Source organism: Micropterus dolomieu, linkage group LG14 (assembly GCF_021292245.1).
Source record: "Micropterus dolomieu isolate WLL.071019.BEF.003 ecotype Adirondacks linkage group LG14, ASM2129224v1, whole genome shotgun sequence".
Lineage (NCBI taxonomy): Eukaryota > Metazoa > Chordata > Actinopteri > Centrarchiformes > Centrarchidae > Micropterus > Micropterus dolomieu.
In genome coordinates, this window is record NC_060163.1 from 12182760 (window position 1) to 12204798 (window position 22039).

Genomic DNA, 22039 nt, shown 5'->3' on the forward strand with positions numbered 1-22039 from the left:
CATTATATTACAAGACATGGACAAATCACAGGATTGTACCTCTGTAGCAGCTTTAAAACTGCTACTCAATGACTACAAAACTACTATTTCTGCAAACATTTCAAATAATGGTTTGTGATATACATTTCAGCTTCCAATCAAAAAGAGGAATAGCTTAGCAGTAGTCAAGTTATAATTGGAGTTAGTCTTTTTCATGTTTTAAACAAATCTTACTAACCTAAATAGGCTGTGTGTACATCACAATCCTGCCTTTCAAAATAAAAAGCGGGTTGCCCTGTTGCTAGTTGAATAAATGTGTGAAAATACATAATAATGCCAAATAATAACCCTGATACACCCGTGTTAAACATACCGTTACATCTCTGTCTGCATGTGTTTCTTGTTTGACTTCCTGAGAAGAGGAAATTGATATTGCAACAGCTTTTACAGTGTGACACCTCCCTCTAGCGGATAAAAGCACACAGAAAGTGGAGTTAATGTTGTAATTACATTGGGGCCCAGGGCTTTTTTAAAATATGATCCTGCTGAGTAGATTAAAATTAAGTTGACTTGTATTTTGATTAAACGTAACTTTGGCTTGAATCGAATCCCACAGTAATGGGTGGGCTTTTGATTTTCTTGCCAGGAAATATTTTTACAGATGAATGTAGTTTTTGTCAAATGGCCCGTAAATGTGTTGCTCTTGCGAAGTTAAGAATGGTCTCGAGTTGACAGAGCTCTCTAGAAGGGAACGAACAGGTGCTATATCTGGCACCTGAGCTTTCTAGAAGGGAAGGCACATGTGCTATATCTGGCACCTGAGCTTTCTAGAAGGGAAGGCACATGTGCTATATCTGGCACCAGCAGCCCCACAACGGGCCGCTCAAATAACAAACTGCAGGAGCAGCAGAAGAAGCAGCAAGCAGCGCGTGAGAGAGAGACTGCAAATGACCGAAACAGAGAGGTAAGTAGGTCTTGGCCAAGTAATTTCCAGTTCTTTTACCGCGAACTTTGCTTTGGGGAGCATGTCACCAGACTACACCATAAAAATAATAGGTGTCTGAAGCCGCGCGCGCAAGTGCAGAACCGCCTGGTGCTCGTTAAGAATGACAGCTCCACACTTGAATGGCATTTTGAAGTGCTAGCATGACACCACAGCCTATTTCATACCTTTGCTCCCCGCTGGTCCATTCTCTTTCTGTCCGAGTTGTCACCACTAAAGCCTCAGGTCCCTTTTCTGCAACATATACCTCATTATGAAGCTGCCCCCACAGCCTTCCTCATGCTATAGCAAATGGTCCAGGCTGGCCAGTCTAACAAGAAAAGGGGGAAGGCCTCAGTAGTCTTACAGGTGAGCAGTAGACAAGCTATGTTTTAAAAGTGAATGTTTTCTACAATTAGTATCTTAGCTTGTGAGGTTTAGAAATGTAACTGTTAACCAACTCACTAATGAGTTACTGGTCAATAATTCTATTGTGTTCTGTCTTTTTTAAGAATGTTAAGTTCCTCTTTTATTTGTCTCACCAGAGCTGGTCCTGTGACCAAGGGTAAACCAGTGGCCTTCCGGTCTCAAAAAGAGATGTTTGAGAAGATGGAGGAATCTTTTAAAATCTGCGCATGTTGCGAGAAGCGGCCAAATCAACTCTCAAACCCACAGAGCCTGAAGCGTTGCGCCAGGTAAAAAGACAAACCAGTGGGCCTGAGTAGCCAAGTTAATCAAAGTTATTCATTTTACAAATAACAGATCTCTCACTTTTGTCCTACCTTTGCACAGATGTCTAAATGTTTACTACTGCCATAAAGATTGTCAGAAGGACGACTGGCCAAAGCACAAGAAGTTCTGCTCACAGCTTCGTCTAGCTGCCATTGACAGAGTTGTGGAATGGCTTTTATTCAAAGGTAAAACAAAGGCCTATGCAAAACAGTCCATTCAAACATTAAAATACAGTGAGAAAAAACAGGTCTCCTTCAATGAAAGGAATGTGTAGGAAAAGATAGTTACAAAAAGTCATAAAAAGTCTCTACTTATAGTAAACTACAAATCTAATTATATTTCTCCATCACCAGAAGACCTTCCATACCCTACTGAAAAATGGTCAAAGCCCCAGTCAGAGGTTAAAGGCTGGGATGACTGGCTTGCGATGCAGGGAGATCTCACAGCTCGCCTTGATCCCATTTTAAATGGAGCAAACATGAAAGAATTGTGGACCAACGCTGGCAGGACTCAGCCTGACGATGAGGACCTGAAGCAGAGTTTGTGGAGAGTTTGTAGTGAGTTCTTCTCCCGTCCGCTGACCATAGCCTGGGGGATGAGGCTATTTGGCCTTAACCCTTTTTCCAAACCTCTCACCATTCACCTGGTGGGTGCGGGCCCTAGTGAGACTCTGGCTGCCAGACTCACTGACTATGATGAGCTAAACAACATGTTTCCTGGACACCAGGGTATCGAGATAGTCATGGTGGGACCAGAGGTGGTGGACGGCCCCATCGTGAGGCCTCCTCTCAGGGCATTTGGCCCCAAGCAGAGGGTCTACATCAGCGCCCACAAGGGCCTCTACCACCAATTCTGGGAGGATGTGGTGGAGAAAGAGGAAGCAGCTAAGCCAGACCTGGTGGTTGGATTTCATCCTGGTGAGAACATCTTCCCGTTACACAAAAACATAATGCCAAACTTACTTTTAGACGAATTATGAATTATCTATCTAAATATGTTGTGTGCCAGTAAATAGCTAGATTAACCAGCTACAGAACAGGGTTTTTTTGTTCAACTCTGAATGATGTTTTCTTTTACATCTTTTTGCATCAAGGATTTGATGCCAGTCAGGGCCTGGACGATGGCTGGCTTCCAACACTGCTGCTCCTCAGGGATTATGAGATTCCTTCCCTTTTCACTGCTCTCAAGTGAGTGTTACAGAATTATCAAAGTTTTGTTGCATGGAGTAAGTGTGCAGGCGTTACCTTTTTTCAGTGACGCTGTTTTCTGGTCACCTTGCACCTACGTGATGTGCCTATTATTACTCTCCTTCAACTGTTACAGAAAAGCAGCCACACAGATAGTGGAATACTTTACAACACATTTGCATTGGTTGAAAGTAGCTAAGTACATTTACTTAAGTGCTGTACTTCAACACAATTTTAGGTACTTTTACTGAATATTTCCATTTAATACCACTGTATACTTCTACTTCACGACATTTCAGTGGGACATATTATAGTTTTTACTCCACTACATTGATTTCACAACTTTAGTTACTAGTGACTTTTCAAATTAAGATTCTACATAAATGTCTGTGAAGATTCATCTAGGTCATAGTTGGACCAAAGACGGTTAAAGTCAAGGGCAACTGGACTTGGTTGAACGACTGTCGTTACAACAGCCAGGAACACTAACGAACCAGCGGTATCGACAATCCTGGCAAACGACCCCACTGAGGTTAAATAGCTTAGTTTCCCTACCAGTCAGTCAGAACTGAAGAAGATGAGGGACAAAACGTCTTTTAGTATCTTCAACCAAGTCCAGTTGCCCTTGACTTTAAACTTCTTTGGATTCTACATAAACAACATATGATCGGTTTATTTAATATCAAGCATTATAATAGATTGAACTACTCAAAAGTATATAAAGTAGTTAAAATTTGCTGTACCTCCACCAGCCACAACTTTATTGTCCTGCCTATATGTTAATTCATGATTAATATTGATCCATTCTGAAAAATGAGTACTTCAAGCACATATTTGGAGTATTTCTATAGTATAGTATTGATACTTATGTAAATGAACTAATATGTCTTCTACTACTGCAGAATTATGATAGATTAAAATAGAAAGTAAGTAATTTATTGCTGTGGAAAAACAGAAACAAGTTTCAGATTACATATTACACCACAGTTATCAGATTATACATCCTTTGGGGAAAGGAGCTGTGGGTTAGGAGTTTACAGAAATTATGTATGAAGGTAGAAATGAGATCAGACACTGTAGATAAATACGCCACTGATTAACACAAGAGTTTGTTGCCTACATTCCAAATAAAGTATTTGGTAATATGCTTAAATTTTGGATTTGTGAAGTAAATGCAATTGGTTGAATATGCGCTACAGATTTCTTCCATCAAAAAAGCTATGATATGAAGACTGCATAATCTGTAAGTAATTATAATTTCAAACTGTCTTTCCCTTCCACTCACTATCAGATTACTGTTAACCCCCCAGATATCCATTTGATTTAACCTTGAATAGTATACAAATTGTCCCAATGACATTGATGCATAGCATTTGCATAACAGTACTGAAAGTATGCAAATATACCAAATGTCTGGTGAACGTGTTACCACCACAGTCAGCGGAGCCCGCTCTTTATCCTCTCACTGCTCTCTTATCGTTCATGTGAATCCATCTGTGACATGCCCAACATGTAATAGCTGCCTCCGTCCACAGTGAGACTGAGATGACCTACTCCCTGCAGATCCTGCTGGAGTTGGAGATGAACATGAAGGGAAGTGGAGCCAACCCCTTCGCGTCGCTGAAACCAGAAGTGGTGGGCTCGTGTCTCAACAAGCCTCCTGTCTACTGCAACTCCCACTACTTCTGTTTCCAGGGTCTTCTGGAGACGGTGGAGTTTGAGGAACCAGAGGAGGCCTGAAAGAGCTGGAACTCGTTTTTTATTTTTTTATTTTCTTTCTGGGGACTATGAAGCATTGTTTTTACAGGCAGTTTTTTTTATTCATTATGGAGTCTTGTAATAATATTTTAAAAATAGTGTAAAAATCTGTATGTATTATTGTTAACATGTTAGTACCATTTGACTTTGGTAGTAGCTATGATATGCCATTTGCATTCACTATCTGAGTTTCAATGGCCTGTAACTGCCAGAGTTGTGAGATTTGAATATACTGTCTGAACTATTGTTGCATTAGCAGAGAGGCAATAAAACGTTGTAGAAATAGTCAAATGTTAAGTCTATAATAAAACATTTTAAATGATCAAATACGATGGAGACTGCACTGCCCACTCTGGTTTAACACTGCTTTTGTTCTCTTCATTGTATAGACATGATTTCTAATACATGTTCACACATAATACACTTTTATTTAGTTTAATTTGACAAGAAATGCCCCACAATAAAAAAGCATGTTTTCATCATGAGGTTGCATTTAGTAACTTAATTTAACAATTAGTAACTTTTGAAAATTAAGTAACTAATACTTAACATGACATTAGGCATCATTACATTAAACAGCTACTGTCTGTTAAATAGTTTCATGCAAGTACATGTCGAGTCTGCATTTCTAGCCAGATTTAATGGCTAAAACCAGGTCCACAATGTAAAAGACAAGATTGACAATGGCTCCGATGTTAACAGTATTCATGTCTACAAATGAACACTTGCCACAGATGTAAGGATTGTACGTTTTGCGTTTGTATCCAAAGGTGGACCAAAGGATGACAGCGAGCAGATACAGCACCACTGCCACAATGTTGAACACAAGCTCCATTATATTCAGATTGAATGAGAGTAGACACTGCAGCAGCTTGAGCAGATGGAGAACTATAATGACCACTGTGACCAGTAGGCAAACAGCAAACGCAATGATGCTGCATATCATCCCAAAAGGGCGAAAGGCCCATTCACCACTTACAAAGTGGTCAGTGGCGGCAGTGAGAATAATACAAGCCATAAAGGCCTCTGCTGTGCGGAGACCTCCTCTCAGGCTGGATAGGTAGCCGCTTGGAAACAACTTTTTTTGCATTACAGCGTCAATCAGGAAGACAACTGTGGCAGCCAGGGAGAAGATGAAGCACAAGATGTTGACGATGCAGGAGAGGCAGACAAAAACGGCTGCAAAGATAACTGTGGCTGAGGTGATCATCACAGCACACAGGGTGGTCAGCCCACAGGTTAGGTCAGCCCAGTTGGGGAGGAAGGCAGCCAGGAGGATGTGCCACAGTTTGGACTCCACCACGCTCACGACCAGGGGCACAGTGATGCAGAAAACCCAGACAAACTCACACCAGACACCCCAGGGACTCACCATCCTGCCTCTGAAGATGACAATGATGAGAGGTAAAGCACTGAAGATTATTTCCAGGAGGCGCAAAATGCCCTGACAGCCCTTGAATGGGCCACACATGATGTTCAAGTTAGAGATCTTGAAGTAAAAAAAAAAGAAGGATGCAAAAGTCTCTACGTTTACACAAACTCTCTGCAAGAGGAACTGTACCTGTTGCCACTTAATCAGTAACTGTGAACACTTCTTTGTTCTACTGCTGTTACTCATTTTAAGATAGAGCCACGTCTTATACGACAGGCAGGCATAATTCTCACACTTAATATTCAAATTTCCTGAGTTCATGAGTTTCTCTTCAGTGGAGCGAGAATGCTTTTGCATCCTTGACTATTTCTAAAATACAGTATGTTTTGTTACCGCTCCAACATGCAGTTTTTAAAATTCTGCTTATCTACAGATAATTCATGCCAATAATTATTTTTTGTTCTTTCAGTCATTTAATCAGCAGGCAAAAAAATATATTTAGATTCCAAGACCAGAGAATAACATTTACTCTCTTATGTGATTAAAATCAGTATGACCAATGTGAATATGCCCCATCTTCTTATCTTACATCTCTATTATCTCTGTAAGGATCAAATGCTTGAAATGAAATGAACAGAAATGTATTTCTTTTATCATTAACCAGATGACAATGATTGTTTTTGTTTTTTACCTTGGAATTCAATTGTAAACTCCAACATAAACAGACACATACACACTATGTCTCTGTCTGTTTCACATACATACACACAATAATTTTTTCCCCTGTCATTTGGTATTGAAAAAACGAGGCCACAAATGGGTCTTCATTAGAGCATCATTTTATTTCCATTTGACACCCATCACTTTTCTGTATCCTGGACTTTATCTGTCTGTGGCTGACAGATCCTAGAAAAGACAAGTGTGTTCAATCTCATGTAATCTCATTTTTAAACAGACATGACACAACACATCTATTAATATTCACTGGCAGTGGCATATGCAGTTCACATCACAACAACACATTAGGAAATATGGAAATGGGCAGTGACAATATATGCATTGAGCTGAATTGTAATGTCAAGTTCAATTAAACATAGTACATTAAATCATTAATAAAGTGGAAAATACAACCCTCAAACAAACAGATTAATGTTAAATTTCTTGCTTTCAAAAAAATGCCAACATGATATGCAGAATATGTAAAAGAATGCTTAGTATTCTCAGTTTCACTACGGCTTGGATTTGGCCATTTTTGTGTTCTGTGTTCAGTCTGATCCTGAGTATGTTTGACAACATAATGTAGGCTGTGGTCAATTCTGCTCTTGGGCTCTTGTCAATTATTTCCAAATTATACATGGGGCATGTCAAATTACCTTCCTTTTACTTTTTAGGTCTGGTAATTTTAAATGTGATCAGAAAATGGATGTTTAAAGCCCCAATCCATGATTGGTGTACGGCTATAGTGCTGTTTCTCTTTCCGAGAGTGTGCATGCTCTACTTCATGGGCCCAAATGTGGAAAATACGATGTGACTTCAGGGCAGAAACGGCACTGCTCACCAACATGAGACCACACTTTAAAAGCAAAACTAGTAACCTCTAATTACCTGGAAAACTTAACTTTCATATAAATATTTTTTCATTCAATATAGAAAGACACGTTGAGCACCTGTATGGGTTAAATTGTTACTTGTTTAACAACACATAGCTGTTTAAAAGTGCAGTAAAAGTTGGGAGGTTTAAAAAAAATAGACAGGAAAGTCTCCACCACGTTTATTGACGTTTAAAGCCACAGATGCCAAGCAGGGTAAAAATGAGGTCCAGTGTGAAAAGAATGAGATTTACATAGGTCATGAATGCAACTATAAACTGTATGGCCCAGATGCAGAAGCTGGGCGGGCAGTCGCTGGGACGAGGGTTGTTTTTGAAGGTAAAAATTGGCCACATAATAGCAGCAAATATATACAGCACAACAGAGATCACCAGAAATATAAACACAAACCTGTCCAGGTTAAAGGGCAAACACGTTCTCAGTTTCTTGAAGATGTTGGTGGCTATGATTACAGGCAGAATGGGGAAAGGAATGGCATATGCTATGACACAAAAGATCAGAGCTGGCTTGTCTCTGTAACCAGTCAGTGATATAAAAATAATGCAGCTCACAAAGGCCTCCATAACCTTCCAGAATCCTGGCAGAGCAGCCAGGTAGCTCCCCTTCTTCTTGTCCAGGATTTTGTCCTTCACCACTTCAAGTGTGTAGACCATGGCAGACAAGAAAGCAAACACACTCACTATGATGCCGTAGAGGCATTTCAATTTCAGGCAGACGTAGAAGTTGGCATAGCTGATAGCGACAGAGACGGTCATGAGCGTTGAGGACATGGCCATCCCTGTGGTGAAGTCAGACCAGTCCATGCAAAACATATTGAGTATGATATCAAGCTTAAACATCTCAATGATGGTGATGATGAGGGTCATGATGGGGCAAAAGGCCCAGGTGAACATAGCGTAGTTCCAGTAGGTATGGGTGCTCCCTCCTCTTAAGAAACCCAGGACAAAGGTGACCAGAGACAAGATGATCTGAGCCATGTGCAGCCCACCTCGGCCGGATAACAGAGTTGAAGGAGTAAACACAGCCTTGGACACTGTGTCCTTGACATCATCAATTATTCCCATCTGAGCTGGTGAGCAGTTGAAAAACGTTCTTATGTATGTCTTCCCAGATAGCTGGCTGAGGTGTGTTTTCTGTTGCTTTACTGCCTGTAGAGCTCCACTTTTATGAAGTCTTTTATTGCCTTTCTAGTTTGCATAATAATCATGACAGTGTGTGGAGATAAATGTCTGCTGCAGCGTATGTGAAATGCTTTGAGAGCATGACTGTGTAATGCCAGAATTTAAACCGGGACTTTATTACAGAAAGGCACCCATAACTTATTCACTTTTGATCAAACCTGAATAAAAACTATAGACTTAAAAGCCAACACAAGAGGCACTGCACACAGGGTGAAGAGTGGCATTCTGTTTTAAACCAGATAAACAGTGGAAGATTTCCAATAGGCTAGTTGTTGGATCCTTCTCCGCTGTCCAATCAACACTTAAAACACTTATCGTGGGCTATGTTCTCAGTTTGACACCTGAGTTGCCTCAGAAGATTTCCTAGATGTGACGTGTATAAACAAAATAAGATCAAATGCTATTTTATGTAAATATACACTATTGTGTGTTGGTTAACAATGCTGATTGATGACTTCCTGTTGATGCTGAGAGACAAGTTCAGGGCCCCCTTTCAGAAAGCAGGTTCAACAAACTCTGAGTGTAAACCTGAACTCTGGGTTGAAGAACTCTGAGCAGTCAAACTCGGAGTTTTCCGTTTCAGAAAGGCCGATCAGAATAAGTTCAATCAACTCTGAGTATGTTGAGCCTGATGGAAGCGCGTGCGTGGGGATGAAAAAAAGCCATCATCAATGGAGCTCCGATACTACGATTCACCATGGCAACAGGTAAATAAAGACAGAGCCTCCATTTTAATCGGGTGGAGCTAGAAATATGAATATGTGCCAACGCGGACCCTGATTGGCTCTGAAACGCATGAGTGGAGGATCGATACGTTAACAATATTACTTTTTATAGGCTACAGCGTTGCATATTCATCATTAACCAGACTGGAATTTCCTTAATGAATGATAAAGAGCTGGAATTATCCTACATCCGGTTATTCATATTAAATAGCTACAGGTCTGTTTATTCAGCTAACCTGACGGGAATAAATGCCGGTGGCAATAACTGAAAATGAAAATATTAATCGAACAGATTAGACATAGTTTAGGCTGCTCATGGACCTGTGATTGTAAAGTGACAGTCCGACACAGTAGGCCTATGGCTATTAATGATTTTTTTGCAATGTAAAATGTGCAGCAGGGCCTAGCTCAAATAGTGGCATCGGCAGCTACCAGTGGCATTTCCGGTGACAGCTTGAGATGTCACAGATTTTTCCTGATATGCCACGGCATAGATATCCATAATAAAGGCTATTGAATAAATGTTTAAGACTTGTATGGATTCTCTTCACTTGCATTACACAATGGGAGTGTTGTATATTATACACACTGGAATGTGTATCGAGAAGAAAGATTCAAACAGTACATATAGCACAGTGATAAATCATTATTTTGGCCAGATGATCTGTTTTATGACATTTCTGATGTGTTTGTTGCCTGAGCTGCTAAGAAGCTGACAGCAGTGTTAGAACCAGATTAGATGCAGGTTTAACGCTGGGCTGTGGGTGAATGAAGATGGTAACTAGGTTACAAATAAATCCTTAATAATAAAAAACAAATGAAATGAAGAACAATAAATACATCTGTATCAGTAACCTGGATTTAAAACAGTTAACAAAGACACAAACCGGACATTCGTTTAAATACTGCCACCTGCTGGTAAAAAGGCACACTAATCTATTACTATGAAAACCACATTAAATATGAATTTAATATTAAAAATATAGTGCTAACAGTAACAACTCTGCACACACAATAATTACCTAGGTTAACAAACTGTATTGCACCAAACAATGCGTACATTAAACCTGACTCTTGCTGTTTACATGAAGAAATGCACAATATTATATATTGCATAATAAACTACTGTTACTAACATATTTCTCTCGGTCCAGGTTTATTTATTGATTGATTGAATCAGCGGCAGATGCCGTGGCATATAACGTTAGATTGCAACCAGAAATCCCACACAAACAACGGCAGGTACCTGGGTGAATCTGTGGCATAAGGGTCACCAGAAATACCACATAAACAGCAAAAGGTACCGTGGCCCCTCGTGGGAAAACCTGTGGCATTTTCAGATTGCCACCGGAAATACCACATAAAACAGCGGCAGGTACAATACACATAAACGGCGAAAGGTGCCGTAGCATATCAGGAAAAATCATGTATATCATCATGTATATGGGAAAAATCTGTGGCATTTCATGTGAGACATGTCAAAATTGTGAGAGTAGGTGTGCTCTCCATGTTTCAGTCAATTTCTCATAGACCCACCTCCCAAAACTGCGACTACAATATGAAAGGTTATGTTGTATCAGTTTTATAGCCTACAGTTTAGTTTAAACAGTAGGCCTATACGGCAGCACTGTAGCGCACGGTAAGTGTTTTTGTGCAACTGTTTCATCTGCCTTAATGTCCACAGAGTCACTGTGTTTTTTGTGGACAGTGTAGCATATAGATTTTATTCTGTACTGATAAATTTACGATGTCCAAAGATAACTGTCTGTCCATACATCGATGACAGATTGAACATAAAAGCGTCATGTTCAAGATCATGTTTGGGTAAAAAAAAAAAAAAAAAAAACTAACAGCCTATTTAACCGTAATTTCGATGTTTCTAAAGACGTAACTGTGTTCCAATATGTGCTTTGATATCGACAGTCTGAGTTAGCAAACGCAGACAGCCGCTTCAGGCTTCGCAGGAGAGGAGGAGTCAGAGAGAAACTCAGTGTTAGTTGAAGTAAACCTCCTCCAGAGCAGGTTAGGTTCACAGCGTAAGTTGCCGGGGTTACAGACCTAACGTTAGAGTTTATCTGATCTCGATCTCTGAAACCGAAAACCCAGAGTTTCCCCTCATCTCGGGCTCAACTTAATCAGAGTTTTCCCTAAACCGGCTTTCTGAAACAGGCCAAACAAACAAATTCCCAAACAAAGTTGTGTACAAAAAACAAAGTGCGTTTCTGCACGGTTATACTTATTCGTGACACTGCTTCAAGCTAGCAACTTTACGTGTTCCTCTTTATTTGTCTTGGCCAGATGTGATACATCTGCATTCCAAAACACACGAATTGTCCCATTTTGTTGACGAAATGTTCTTCACTGTGTTGGCAAGACTTTATTCAGCAGGGCCCTGTTTCAGAAAGCGGGTTTAGTGAAAACTCGTGGTAAGTTGAGCCTGAGATGAGGGAAACTCTGGGTTTTCGGTTTCAGAGATCGAGATCAGATAAACGTTAGGTCTGTAACCCCGGCAACTTACGCTGTGAACCTAACCTGCTGGGGAGGAGGTTTACTTCAACTAACACTGAGTTTCTCTCTGACTCCTCCTCTCCTGCGGAGCTTGTAGCTGCTGTCTCACACACCGTTTCATTTCCTCAATTATACTGTCGATATCAAAGCACATATTGGAACGGAATTACGTCTTTAGAAACATCGAAATCACGGCTAAATAGGCCATTCGTTTTCTTTTTTACCCAAACATGATCTTGAACATCTGTCATCGATGTATGGACAGAGAGTTATCTTTGGACATCGTAAATGTATCCTCGGCACAGAATAAAATCTATAAACTACACTGTCCTTTATAACACAGTGACTCTGTGGACATTAACGCAAAAAAACTCCGAGTTTGACTGCTCAGAGTTCTTCAACCCAGAGTTCAGGTTTACACTCAGAGTTTGTTGAACCTGCTTTCTGAAAGGGGGCCCAGGTCAGTGTGTTGTGCTCAGGTGGGTGCTGGCGCTTGTTTCTGGGGAAGGTAAATAGAACGCACAAAGAGGAAGTTGTTGTCAAGTGTCGCTAGCACTGCCGGGCCAGTAGCAAACATTTAGAAATATGTCTCTACTTTTCTCCCATAACACCGCAGACATTTAAAAATAACTCTGGAGGAAGCCGTCGCCTTGTTGGAACTATATTTAGTTGTGATGGTAATTTCATTTTCCTGGGCTATTTACTTTATATTCGTGTCGAAGCCGTTGTTTGGGAAAAATTAGCTAACGTTAGCAATGGGTCGATGACACAGACTGCACTGCAGCAGAAGAGTTTGAGCAACGCCCAGCTTCTTGCATTAGTGAAGGTGTGAAGAGGGCAGATGGATTTCTCCAAATTCCTGGACGATGATTTTGATGTGAAAGACTGGGTGAACGGCGCCTTCAAGGTGGTGCAGAAGGACGCGCCGGGGAAGGCTGACACGCACGCAGCCACACTGGTCATGAAACTGCAGCTGTTCATCCAGGAAGTCAACAATTCAATTGAGGGTAAGTTTAAAGTAAAGTAAACTAACGACTGTTTTTAGGATGTCTTCTTTCGGCTGAAAAAAATGTTTACTCTTGCTGCCAGTTTATGAGCTGCACCTATCCTATCTAAATATTAGGCAGCTCTGCAATGATTTCTACCTATTGGCTGAGTTTTATTCGATTTAATAATAGTTGTTTGTCGTGGTGTCCACCTTTGTGTCAATGAGGACAGACTTTTAATATAGCAAACATCTCTTACCTAAATATTTTGCATTCACTGCACAAACTGCCATATTGCACATATTCTTTTATAATTTTTATAACGTGAATTTCATATATTTATATATTGTTTGCTTGTTATGCAGCAAGTCATCAAAGCAAATTCCTTATATATGTAAAACCTACTTAGCAGTAATAATAATAATAATCCTTATTTGTAGAGCACTTTTCAAAAACAAGTTACAAAGTGCTTTAACAAGTGTAAAGAATAATACAAAAAAAAAAAACAAGACAAGAGCATGAAAAATTTATATAAAATTAGTAAAATAAAAGGGATAAAATAAAGTCAAATAAGATCGGGAAAGGCTCTCCTATAAAAGTATGTTTTAAGAAGGGACTTAAAAGAGTTCACAGTAGAGCTGATCCTGATCCTTATTCTGATAGTATAATTAGTAATATAAAAACAATTGAACAGCAACACAAACCACAGACACACAGTGACTAAAGTTGAATCAACACCTCTCAAAAACAGTTACTGATGTATTGACTCAAACTAAAATTTCATGTGAATACTGTTAATCACAATACTAGGTATATCATCAGAAAACTGGAGGTAACCCTATCAAAGGAAATAGTGTTCAACATTTTGCACTGTTTAACTTTGTAAGCAAGGTATACTCAGCTGCCAGTGTATTAGGTGCAGTGCAATAAATCCCACCTTCATGACTGTTAAATCACTTTCAGTTTTTGTTGAGTATTGTGATATTCATTCCCTTAAAGTTTAATTTACAAAACTTCCCTAAGGATATCAGTGCGTAAGTTTTTGTTGTCACTTAAATAATACTGCTGTGTTTCTCTGTGTAGAGAGCAGCAATCAGGCCCTCCAAAATATGCCCAGAGTGCTGCGAGACGTAGAGGCTTTGAAACAAGAAGCTTCCTTCCTCAAGGAGCAAATGATTCTGGTCAAAGAGGACATCAAGAAGTTTGAGCAGGACACTGTGCAGTCTATGCAGGTGTGCATACGTTCAGTCAGAGTCATCACTACATATAACAACAGTACTATAATATATATTGTGTTCTAAGCATATTTCTTGTATGTTAAGGTATGACTCTTACATTGTGTGGTTCCTATTCATCAGGTCCTGGTGGAAATAGATCAAGTGAAGGGACGCATGCAGGTGGCAGCTGAAGCTCTGCAGGAGGCAGACAAATGGAGCACACTGAGTGCAGACATTGAGGAGACCTTCAAAACACAGGTATGAATGAAGACACTGCCACAGGACTTCACTTAAGTTTTTGTCCGGCTTGCTGCCTAGTGATCATGAACCTCAAACATATATAAATGTTTATCAAAAAGAAAATATTTGAGTAGAATCTTTTTATGTTTATTTTTATATTATCTTTTAATGTAATGTGACTTTGTGTGCACCATTTTGTTTGAGGAATAGTTCATAATTAATTCGGGCTGGGCAATAAAACAATAATGATAATTATCACAATATAACTTTCCTCAATAACAATATAACAAATGTTCAGTAGATCGTCAATAGTGAATATTTGATTCAATTCATTTGAATCATGAACTAATTTGCACTTAATTTTTAGATATAAGATTTTTTTTTTTTGGAGGAAAAAGGACAGAAAAAAGTTACTATCATATTATTTGAAAAAAGATTTTATCGTAATTGTTTTAAATATTCTACCTCAGATATGTTAAGTGATCCACTGGCATCAAGTGTCACGGTCAGACCATAAAGAATAGTTTAACCACACAGTTAACCATCTGGCCCTTCAATTTTCACTCAGGGGCCTAGCCTTTAAACTTGAAAGAAATAATAATTTATTAAAGTGTGCAAAACAATCAAGGCATCCTGTAAATAGGCCCCTCACAGACGCAAGCATTTTCCTAGGCAGTTGATGTGAACTGATTATATTTAGGTCAGAAAAGGCACAGTGGTGTGTGATTGGTGTGTGTTAATAATTGTATAACAACTTTTCCAGGACCTTACAGTGATCTCCTCCAAGCTGACCAGCATGCAGAACAGCCTGGCCATGTTGGTGGACACACCTGACTACTCCGAAAAGTGTGTCCACTTGGAGGCTCTGAAAAACAGACTGGAGGCCCTGGCAAGCCCACAAATAGTGTCAACCTTTAATTCCATGTCTTTAGGTAAGTGAGAAGTGCTTTTATTTCTCAGTTTTATTTCAACTTCCATTTATTTGTTCGCTGTTTTTTTTTTTTTCCCTCTGCAGACCAAGCCAAGCTGTTTGTTAAAGTCTTCACAGAGATAGATAGAATGCCACAGCTCCTTGCCTACTACTACAAGTGTCACAAGGTTTTACAGGCCTCTCCCTGGCCTTAATAATAATAATAATAAAACATATGCTCATGTGTGTTTGGTGTAGGCACGCTCTAATGTCCATTTGTGAACGTCTGTTTTGGCCTCTCCAGGGCCAGTTGGTGAGCATGTGGCAGGATCTCTCTCAGAGCGAGCTCAGTCTGAATCAGCAGCTGTCCGAGTTCTACGACACGTTGCTCTCTACATGGCATTCTCAACTACAGTGGAGCAGCCAGGTGAGACACACTACAGTACCAACACACACTTAACCAGTGGCCCTTCAGTGACAAGGTGCAGCAATGCTAGCACATTACTTGGAATGGTCAGGAAAAAGTGTAATACCAAATCATGGATAGTAAGTTTATTATAAAATGTATTTATATAGCAATAATGGAAGCACCATTGTGAGAATGCTCTTTTAATTGTTTGTACATTACCTCTACTGTAACATCTAACAGGTGTTCAAGAACCCGTATGAGGTGGTGACAGTGTTGCTGATCCAAACTCTGGGGGCCATGGTGCCATCCATCCCTGTGTGTTTGAGCACGGCCGTGGAGCGGGCAGCCCAAGAGCAGCGTCTCGACACCCTGCTGGAACTCCATCACACCACGTCCACCTTCGGACACAGCCTGGAGGCCGCCATGCTGCCGCACCTGGGTCTGCGCATAGACACGACTTGACTGTAGATGCTGCAGATGTGGGTGGAGTTGGGGTACTTATGTTCCACTGTGTGTGTTTATTTATTTCTTTTTTCACCCCAGGTGAGAATAATCTGCTGAAGGTGAATGAGCTGGTCTGTGCGCTGTACGACCCCTACAAACCTTATCAACTACAGTATGGAGATCTGGAGGAAGCTCACCTCCTTATCCAGATCAGTGCTGTGCCTTTGGTTAGACACCACCCACACATACACACAAGATAATAGATTCATTAAAATCTTTACTGTTATTTTTTTCTGGCTCACTTCCTATTTTCAGTTGTTTTCTGTATTTGTGCCACCTGTTATTTAGCACTCTCCATATTCTCTCTTCTCATTAGGAACACGGGGAGGTAATTGACTGTGTGGAAGAGTTGAGCCACTCTGTCGGCAAGTTGTTCGGCCTGGCCAGCGCTGCTGTGGACCGCTGTGTCAAACTGACTGACGGACTGGCCGTGTGTGGCCTCCTCAAAGCCCTCAAAGCCCTCTTTACCAAGTAAAGATCATTTATGGTCACAAACAGTCAAAAACTATGTATTGACCCCTTTGTTATATTGATACAAACATCTAACTTGTTTTTTAGTACGTGTGGGCCTCACTTTAATCGTTTTATGCAGCCAGCTTTTAACATTGTGCTTCTTCCAGGTATGTGTCGGACTTCTCCACAACACTGCAGTCAATCAGGACAAAGTGTAAACTGGAGGAAACGCCAAGTTCATCTGTTTTCCAGGAGGACTGGACAGCTTTCCAGAACTCTGTCAGGTTAATGTTTTGTGTTGTTTTATTTTATTCTGTCATTGTCATTCCATTAGTACTATTTAATTTAATACAAAAGAGTTTTATGTTGTGTTTTGCAGGATTATTGCCACTTGTGGAGAATTGCTTAGACAATGTGGAGCCTTTGAGCAGCAGCTGTCAAACAAGTAAGAGGAATATTTATACTTTATATTTCATAATGTTGTAGTTGTTCCTTTTGGCCCTAAACCATTTATCTCTTTGAAATTGATGTAGCTCATGGGAAACACTTACAACAAATGTTAGATTTTAAGGAATTGTGTACATTCTCTGAATACAATTGATCGTTCTAATAGGATCCTGGGCACGGCAGGTAAGTACTTGTCCGAGTCATATAGCCCACGGAGCCTAGCAGGCATCCAGGAGGCCAGCTCCACAGAGAAGAAGAGTTCCACCAAGAACCCCTGGCAGGAATACAACTACCTTCAGAGGGGAAACATGGCAGAATACAACAGCCTGATGGAAGTGCTCTACTCCCTAAAGGTACGGAGCAGGGCATGGTGTCGGAATGAGACAAGATTTTGTTGTTGTCCTATGAAAACTTACTATACCTAGTGCATGTTATCAGGTGGTTTATAAAGGAGCCTCTGCAGCTGACATCTCTTTCCGCTTGTAGGAGAAGGGCACAGGGAACTCCAACCTATTAGCAGAGCCCAGGGCTGCTCTGACCAGACTCAACCAGCAGGCCAACCAGCTGGCTTTCGACTCTGTCTTCCTGCAGATCAAACACCAGCTCTGCCTCGTCTCCAAGATGGAGGTAATTAAGTGTCAAGTTTCTTGATGATCTGATTTTGTAATGCTGATTGACACGATTTGAGTGCACTGCAGAGAGCTTTTAGATTCTCTGTGTGTACATGTTCATTTTAGTGTTGAATGCACCGTGTCTATTTTAATCTCACTTCACACTGTTTGATTCGTCCCTCTTGTTTGTATTCAGAGACAAGAGGCACCTGGTTTTGGAGAGAGCTACACAGAGGACCTACCTACTTTCAGCCTGTCACCGCAAGAATACATAACAAATGTTAGTCAGGTTTGGCTTCAAATAAAATCATAATTGATATGATTTGCAGTGCAGACTAGTATAAAAACATAACTTGCTTCATGAGATGAGGTCAAAGAAGTGGTCTTTTTCTACATATTCACAGCTAAAACGAGTACAGTACATATGATACTGCAGCTCCCAGACACCGGATATGTCAAACTATATATACTCTGTTTTTCTCTTCCAGATAGGGCAGTACCTGATGTCTCTGCCTCTCCATTTGGAGCCATTTGTTTCTCAGGAGGACCCGGCACTAGAGATGGCCCTGCATGCTGGGAAGCTGCCTTTCCCTCCAGAGCAAGGTTTCTGGCCATCAACTCTTCTCAATTGAACGCTCCATGTGATATTTGTTCTTCTCTCTTTATTTCACTATTTGTGTTTGCTTCCTGTATAATTCCTAAGCCTGAACCCTTTTTAGTTTATCATTTCTTTTTATACACTTGATTTTACCTTAGTCCTCAATATTCAAAGTGGAAAATAGTCACATTAGTTGTCATATGACAAAATTAGATATTGAATTATATAAAAATGAACATACAGTGAAATTTAAGTTTGACAGTTAAACACTACACTTTTTCACAAATTCACCATAATTTAATAATTTGTATTTCATTTCTGTAATTGACATAAGAGAGAATATAGATCTGTTATTGCCAATATTGATGTGACACAGCGATGTGTCTGTTTAAATGAGCAAATTAAAATCAGTGCCAACTTAAATATTTTCAAAATGTTCAATGGTGAAATCAGTCGTCTTAAAATGCAACCATGGCAGGGGAAAATCGAAACAACAATTTGCAATGTGATACCCACATAACACGACACAGACGTGCAGTTTAATTTGATAGGAGCGGAGGCTGGGTTAGTCTGAGATCTGTGATTGTATTTTATAAGATAAAAATATTCTATACACTCCTAAATGCGAGATGCAGCATTAAAACAGAATGGAAAGATAGAGCAAGTTTGATTTAGACTTAAATCAGTTTTATATGTAGTGCAAATAATGAATTGAGCCGGACAATACACAAAGACAGTAACATGACAAACATTACCCAACAGTACTGTCAGTACTCAGACAACTGATCTATCACGAAGTCAAAGAGCTGAGGTCAAATTGTTATTTGCACAAATGTGTCATAGGACTATACTTACTTTTGAAACATGACTTTTCTTCTGTCTCAGGTGACGACCTTCCCGAGCTGGACAACACTGCAGACTACTGGCTGGGCTCCATTGCTCGGGCAACGATGCAGACCTACTGTGATGCCATCCTGCTCATTCCCCAGCTGAGCACCCGTTCCACTAAACAGCTGGCCACAGATATCGGTACAGTAAGGGGTGGACACATGTAGTTATTAGTTCCTTATGACAAGGCCCAACTATGATGTATAGTTAGGTTCATGTTTATGATATGATTTTGGGTGATGACCCCTGCTCCTGCTCTACAGACTATCTGAGCAATGTGATGGATGCTCTGGGCCTGCAGCCCTCCCGCAGCCTGCAGCACATCGTCACCCTGCTGAGGGCCAAACCAGAAGACTACAGGCAGACCGCCAAACTGCTGCCTCGTCGTCTGGCCTCCACCATCGCTGCCCTGCGGTTCATCGACTATTAACAGCAAGGGAGAGGAAGATAGACTCTGTAGGTATAGTGTCTCAGAGCTCTACCGGGGGACTCGCAGGCATGTTTGACCTAATTCTAGGTTGTTGACAAAGTGAAGAAGAATGTGATATCGATAGTAGTTGGTTTACATGTTACAATCCCTTAAAATCTCAGATTTGGGCTGCAGCATTTTAGGATTATAGTTATGTCTGAATAGGATTTCTGGGAATGTAAAGAGATTGAAATCAGGGTGATTCAGACTTTTTTTTTATACTGATAAATGTTGAACTAAGTGTGGCTTTGAATGATGTTTCACCTGTGATAATGCCTTCAAGTCAAGCCAAAGGGTGAAAATGTATTGACTATATATTTCTGCATTTTTAAGTTGCTGAAGAATCTAAGGAAGTAACAAAATGTACATCAGGGACGTGTGAGAGCATTTGAAAACTAAATGACTGATATATACTTAATTATTTGTCATACTAATAAAATTCATCTATGATATTAAATTATATTAAGGTAATATTTCTGATTTGAGGTTTATTGTTTCCTGTTAACTGAGCTTCAGATTCAGCTGTTGACTTCAAATGTACAGGTAAAGGTGATCTCTATCTCTCTTTCTCTCTCTCGTTGTAGTAGGGGCTGAACAAATAAGATGGATAGTCTCCATTTGGACGTTGTCCCATATAGTCTCATATTTTCCCATGCAGTATCACTTATTCACTAGATGAAGTATGGGGTTGAATGAGTTTGTAATGTAGTCACTCTACTTTAATAAATGTATGGCTTCTGCTAAAATTGTCTTTCATACTATATTCTTCTTATTAACTGATGTTTATTTGCACTCCCAAGTCATGAAAATTGGCATGTCTGTCACTCTCAACTGTAGGGGGTATACATGCAGAAATAGGAGACTTTATTGTAAAACTGCTGACTGACAAAGAGTGGCATCATTTTTAGATTTTGCTAGAATTCTTAAAATCTTATATATGAAATATTGAAATTGTTACATTAACTGGCTTTTAAACAACTTTAGACTACAAGATTCAAGAGATTTGTACTAAAATGATGAGTCGATTCACAGAAAATGTAAAGAGTTGCTGCTTTTCTTTGTCCTCTTGTTACTAGATTGAAAAGCTTTGGATTTTAGACTGTTGGTCAGACTAAAACATTTTGAACATGTCACCTCTGGCGCCATTCTCGTACATGTAACAGACAAGGGGTTTCAAACTCTGTAGACTGTGCACCTCCCCTCAGATAAAGGCTTTGGAAAAGGTGATATTTTTTCGCTTCCATTCACTGAACCTCCCCTGAAACAGTTTGAGGGCCCCCTGGTGAGGCCCCCCCTCCTACTTTAAAAATCTGTGTTACTGAACTAATGATTAATCACTAAAATAATTAGCACATTGATAATGAAAATAAATAAAATCGTTCGTTGCAGCCCTCCTTTTAATGATAAGAAAACTAAGAATTGAAGCACTTATATGAAGTTTGTACATTTCTCTGACTAGTAGGAGCACTGTATAATTACCTTACATAGGTGTAAATACTGTGAAACGCCTAAAGGATCTTGAAGGCACTAAGACTATGAGTAATGGTAACCTTTGTTCCTCTGTAGACTCCACTTGTAGCATTTTTTCCCTATAGTGTAGACCCTACATTTACCAGATAAACACAATTTTTATTTTCTAAATTAAATAAAACTGATATGTTGCCATTGCTCCCCAATTGGCGCTCATCAGTGTCCACGCTGTTCAGAGACGGGCGCGGAGCATCATCCAGCATCACATGCCGCTGTACCTGCTCTCCTCCAACATGGACCAGTGTTTGTCCCTGACGTCAGCCGTCACCGCCCTGCCTGCACCATCGGTGCCTACAGATGATGATGGAGACGGGAGGATCGGCCTCGACATGAATCCCATGCGGAGGAGGAATTGAGGCGCACGAAGAGTGAGACAAGTGTTGGCGAAAACTTTCGGATGGGGACACCGAAACGTGCACCTTACACATCTGGAACACGACGAGATGCTCCGCAGTGGTCAAACGCAAGGGAGCGGTGGGTTGTGCCGCTCCGGTCCGGGTGTTCCTCAGTTTGGCAGAGCTCCTGCGAGCGCGCCCACTGTGGAGGTGATGTAGGGAAGACATCCAGTGGGTAAATATCACCGACCCGCCAACACCACCGTGGGTCTGACGACCATAGATGAAAAAATACCTTCAATAGGGTGGAGCTGCGCTTTGTTTAATAAATGATGAGGGATTCCTCTCGGCTCTCTCAACCTAATTGTGAAAGGTTGATTTGATGTTTCGGCTATGTCTGACGGACAT

General features: G+C 40.4%; 4 protein-coding genes across 7 annotated transcripts; 2 read left to right on the forward strand and 2 right to left on the reverse strand.

Annotated features, from left to right (window-relative positions):
• Positions 1 to 527: 527 nt before the first annotated feature.
• On the forward strand, positions 528 to 5037 carry LOC123983174 (putative protein MSS51 homolog, mitochondrial). 4 transcript variants are annotated; one of them, XM_046069313.1, is made up of 7 exons: positions 528 to 943; positions 1507 to 1656; positions 1754 to 1878; positions 2047 to 2339; positions 2421 to 2610; positions 2787 to 2880; positions 4416 to 5037. In XM_046069313.1, exons 1-7 carry the CDS (start codon positions 780 to 782, stop codon positions 4618 to 4620), a joined length of 1221 nt encoding a protein of 406 aa, XP_045925269.1. In that variant the 5' UTR covers positions 528 to 779; the 3' UTR covers positions 4621 to 5037. The 4 variants fall into 4 exon arrangements, with proteins under 4 accessions (XP_045925269.1, XP_045925268.1, XP_045925270.1 ...); XM_046069312.1 differs by having other exon boundaries at positions 2047 to 2610; positions 4416 to 5035; XM_046069314.1 differs by having other exon boundaries at positions 2047 to 2610; positions 4444 to 4608.
• Positions 5038 to 5266: 229 nt separating this feature from the next.
• On the reverse strand, positions 5267 to 6109 carry LOC123983471 (myeloid-associated differentiation marker-like protein 2). The gene has a single exon (XM_046069729.1). It carries the CDS (start codon positions 6107 to 6109, stop codon positions 5267 to 5269), a length of 843 nt encoding a protein of 280 aa, XP_045925685.1.
• Positions 6110 to 7781: 1672 nt separating this feature from the next.
• Positions 7782 to 8684, reverse strand: LOC123983472 (myeloid-associated differentiation marker-like protein 2). The gene has a single exon (XM_046069730.1). It carries the CDS (start codon positions 8682 to 8684, stop codon positions 7782 to 7784), a length of 903 nt encoding a protein of 300 aa, XP_045925686.1.
• A 3865-nt stretch (positions 8685 to 12549) lies between these two features.
• Positions 12550 to 20512, forward strand: cog7 (component of oligomeric golgi complex 7). Its single transcript, XM_046069597.1, has 17 exons — positions 12550 to 13041; positions 14104 to 14252; positions 14379 to 14495; positions 15241 to 15409; positions 15493 to 15575; positions 15692 to 15814; positions 16037 to 16235; positions 16340 to 16467; positions 16617 to 16771; positions 16921 to 17037; positions 17133 to 17198; positions 17367 to 17553; positions 17687 to 17827; positions 18008 to 18091; positions 18300 to 18414; positions 19295 to 19438; positions 19561 to 20512. The coding sequence occupies exons 1-17, from the start codon at positions 12876 to 12878 to the stop codon at positions 19725 to 19727; spliced, it is 2310 nt and encodes a 769-aa protein (XP_045925553.1). The 5' UTR covers positions 12550 to 12875; the 3' UTR covers positions 19728 to 20512.
• Positions 20513 to 22039: the final 1527 nt, after the last annotated feature.

Coding starts and splice junctions, on each gene's coding strand:
- LOC123983174 (XM_046069312.1), top strand. CDS start 780: ATGTGCTATATCTGGCACCTGAGCTTTCTAGAAGGGAAGGCACATGTG. Junction 1,657..1,753: donor AGCCTGAAGCGTTGCGCCAG/GTAAAAAGACAA, acceptor ACCTTTGCACAG/ATGTCTAAATGTTTACTACT. Junction 2,881..4,415: donor TCCCTTTTCACTGCTCTCAA/GTGAGTGTTACA, acceptor CTCCGTCCACAG/TGAGACTGAGATGACCTACT.
- LOC123983471 (XM_046069729.1), bottom strand. CDS start 6,109: ATGTGTGGCCCATTCAAGGGCTGTCAGGGCATTTTGCGCCTCCTGGAA.
- LOC123983472 (XM_046069730.1), bottom strand. CDS start 8,684: ATGGGAATAATTGATGATGTCAAGGACACAGTGTCCAAGGCTGTGTTT.
- cog7 (XM_046069597.1), top strand. CDS start 12,876: ATGGATTTCTCCAAATTCCTGGACGATGATTTTGATGTGAAAGACTGG. Junction 16,772..16,920: donor CTCAAAGCCCTCTTTACCAA/GTAAAGATCATT, acceptor TGCTTCTTCCAG/GTATGTGTCGGACTTCTCCA. Junction 19,439..19,560: donor ACAGCTGGCCACAGATATCG/GTACAGTAAGGG, acceptor CCTGCTCTACAG/ACTATCTGAGCAATGTGATG.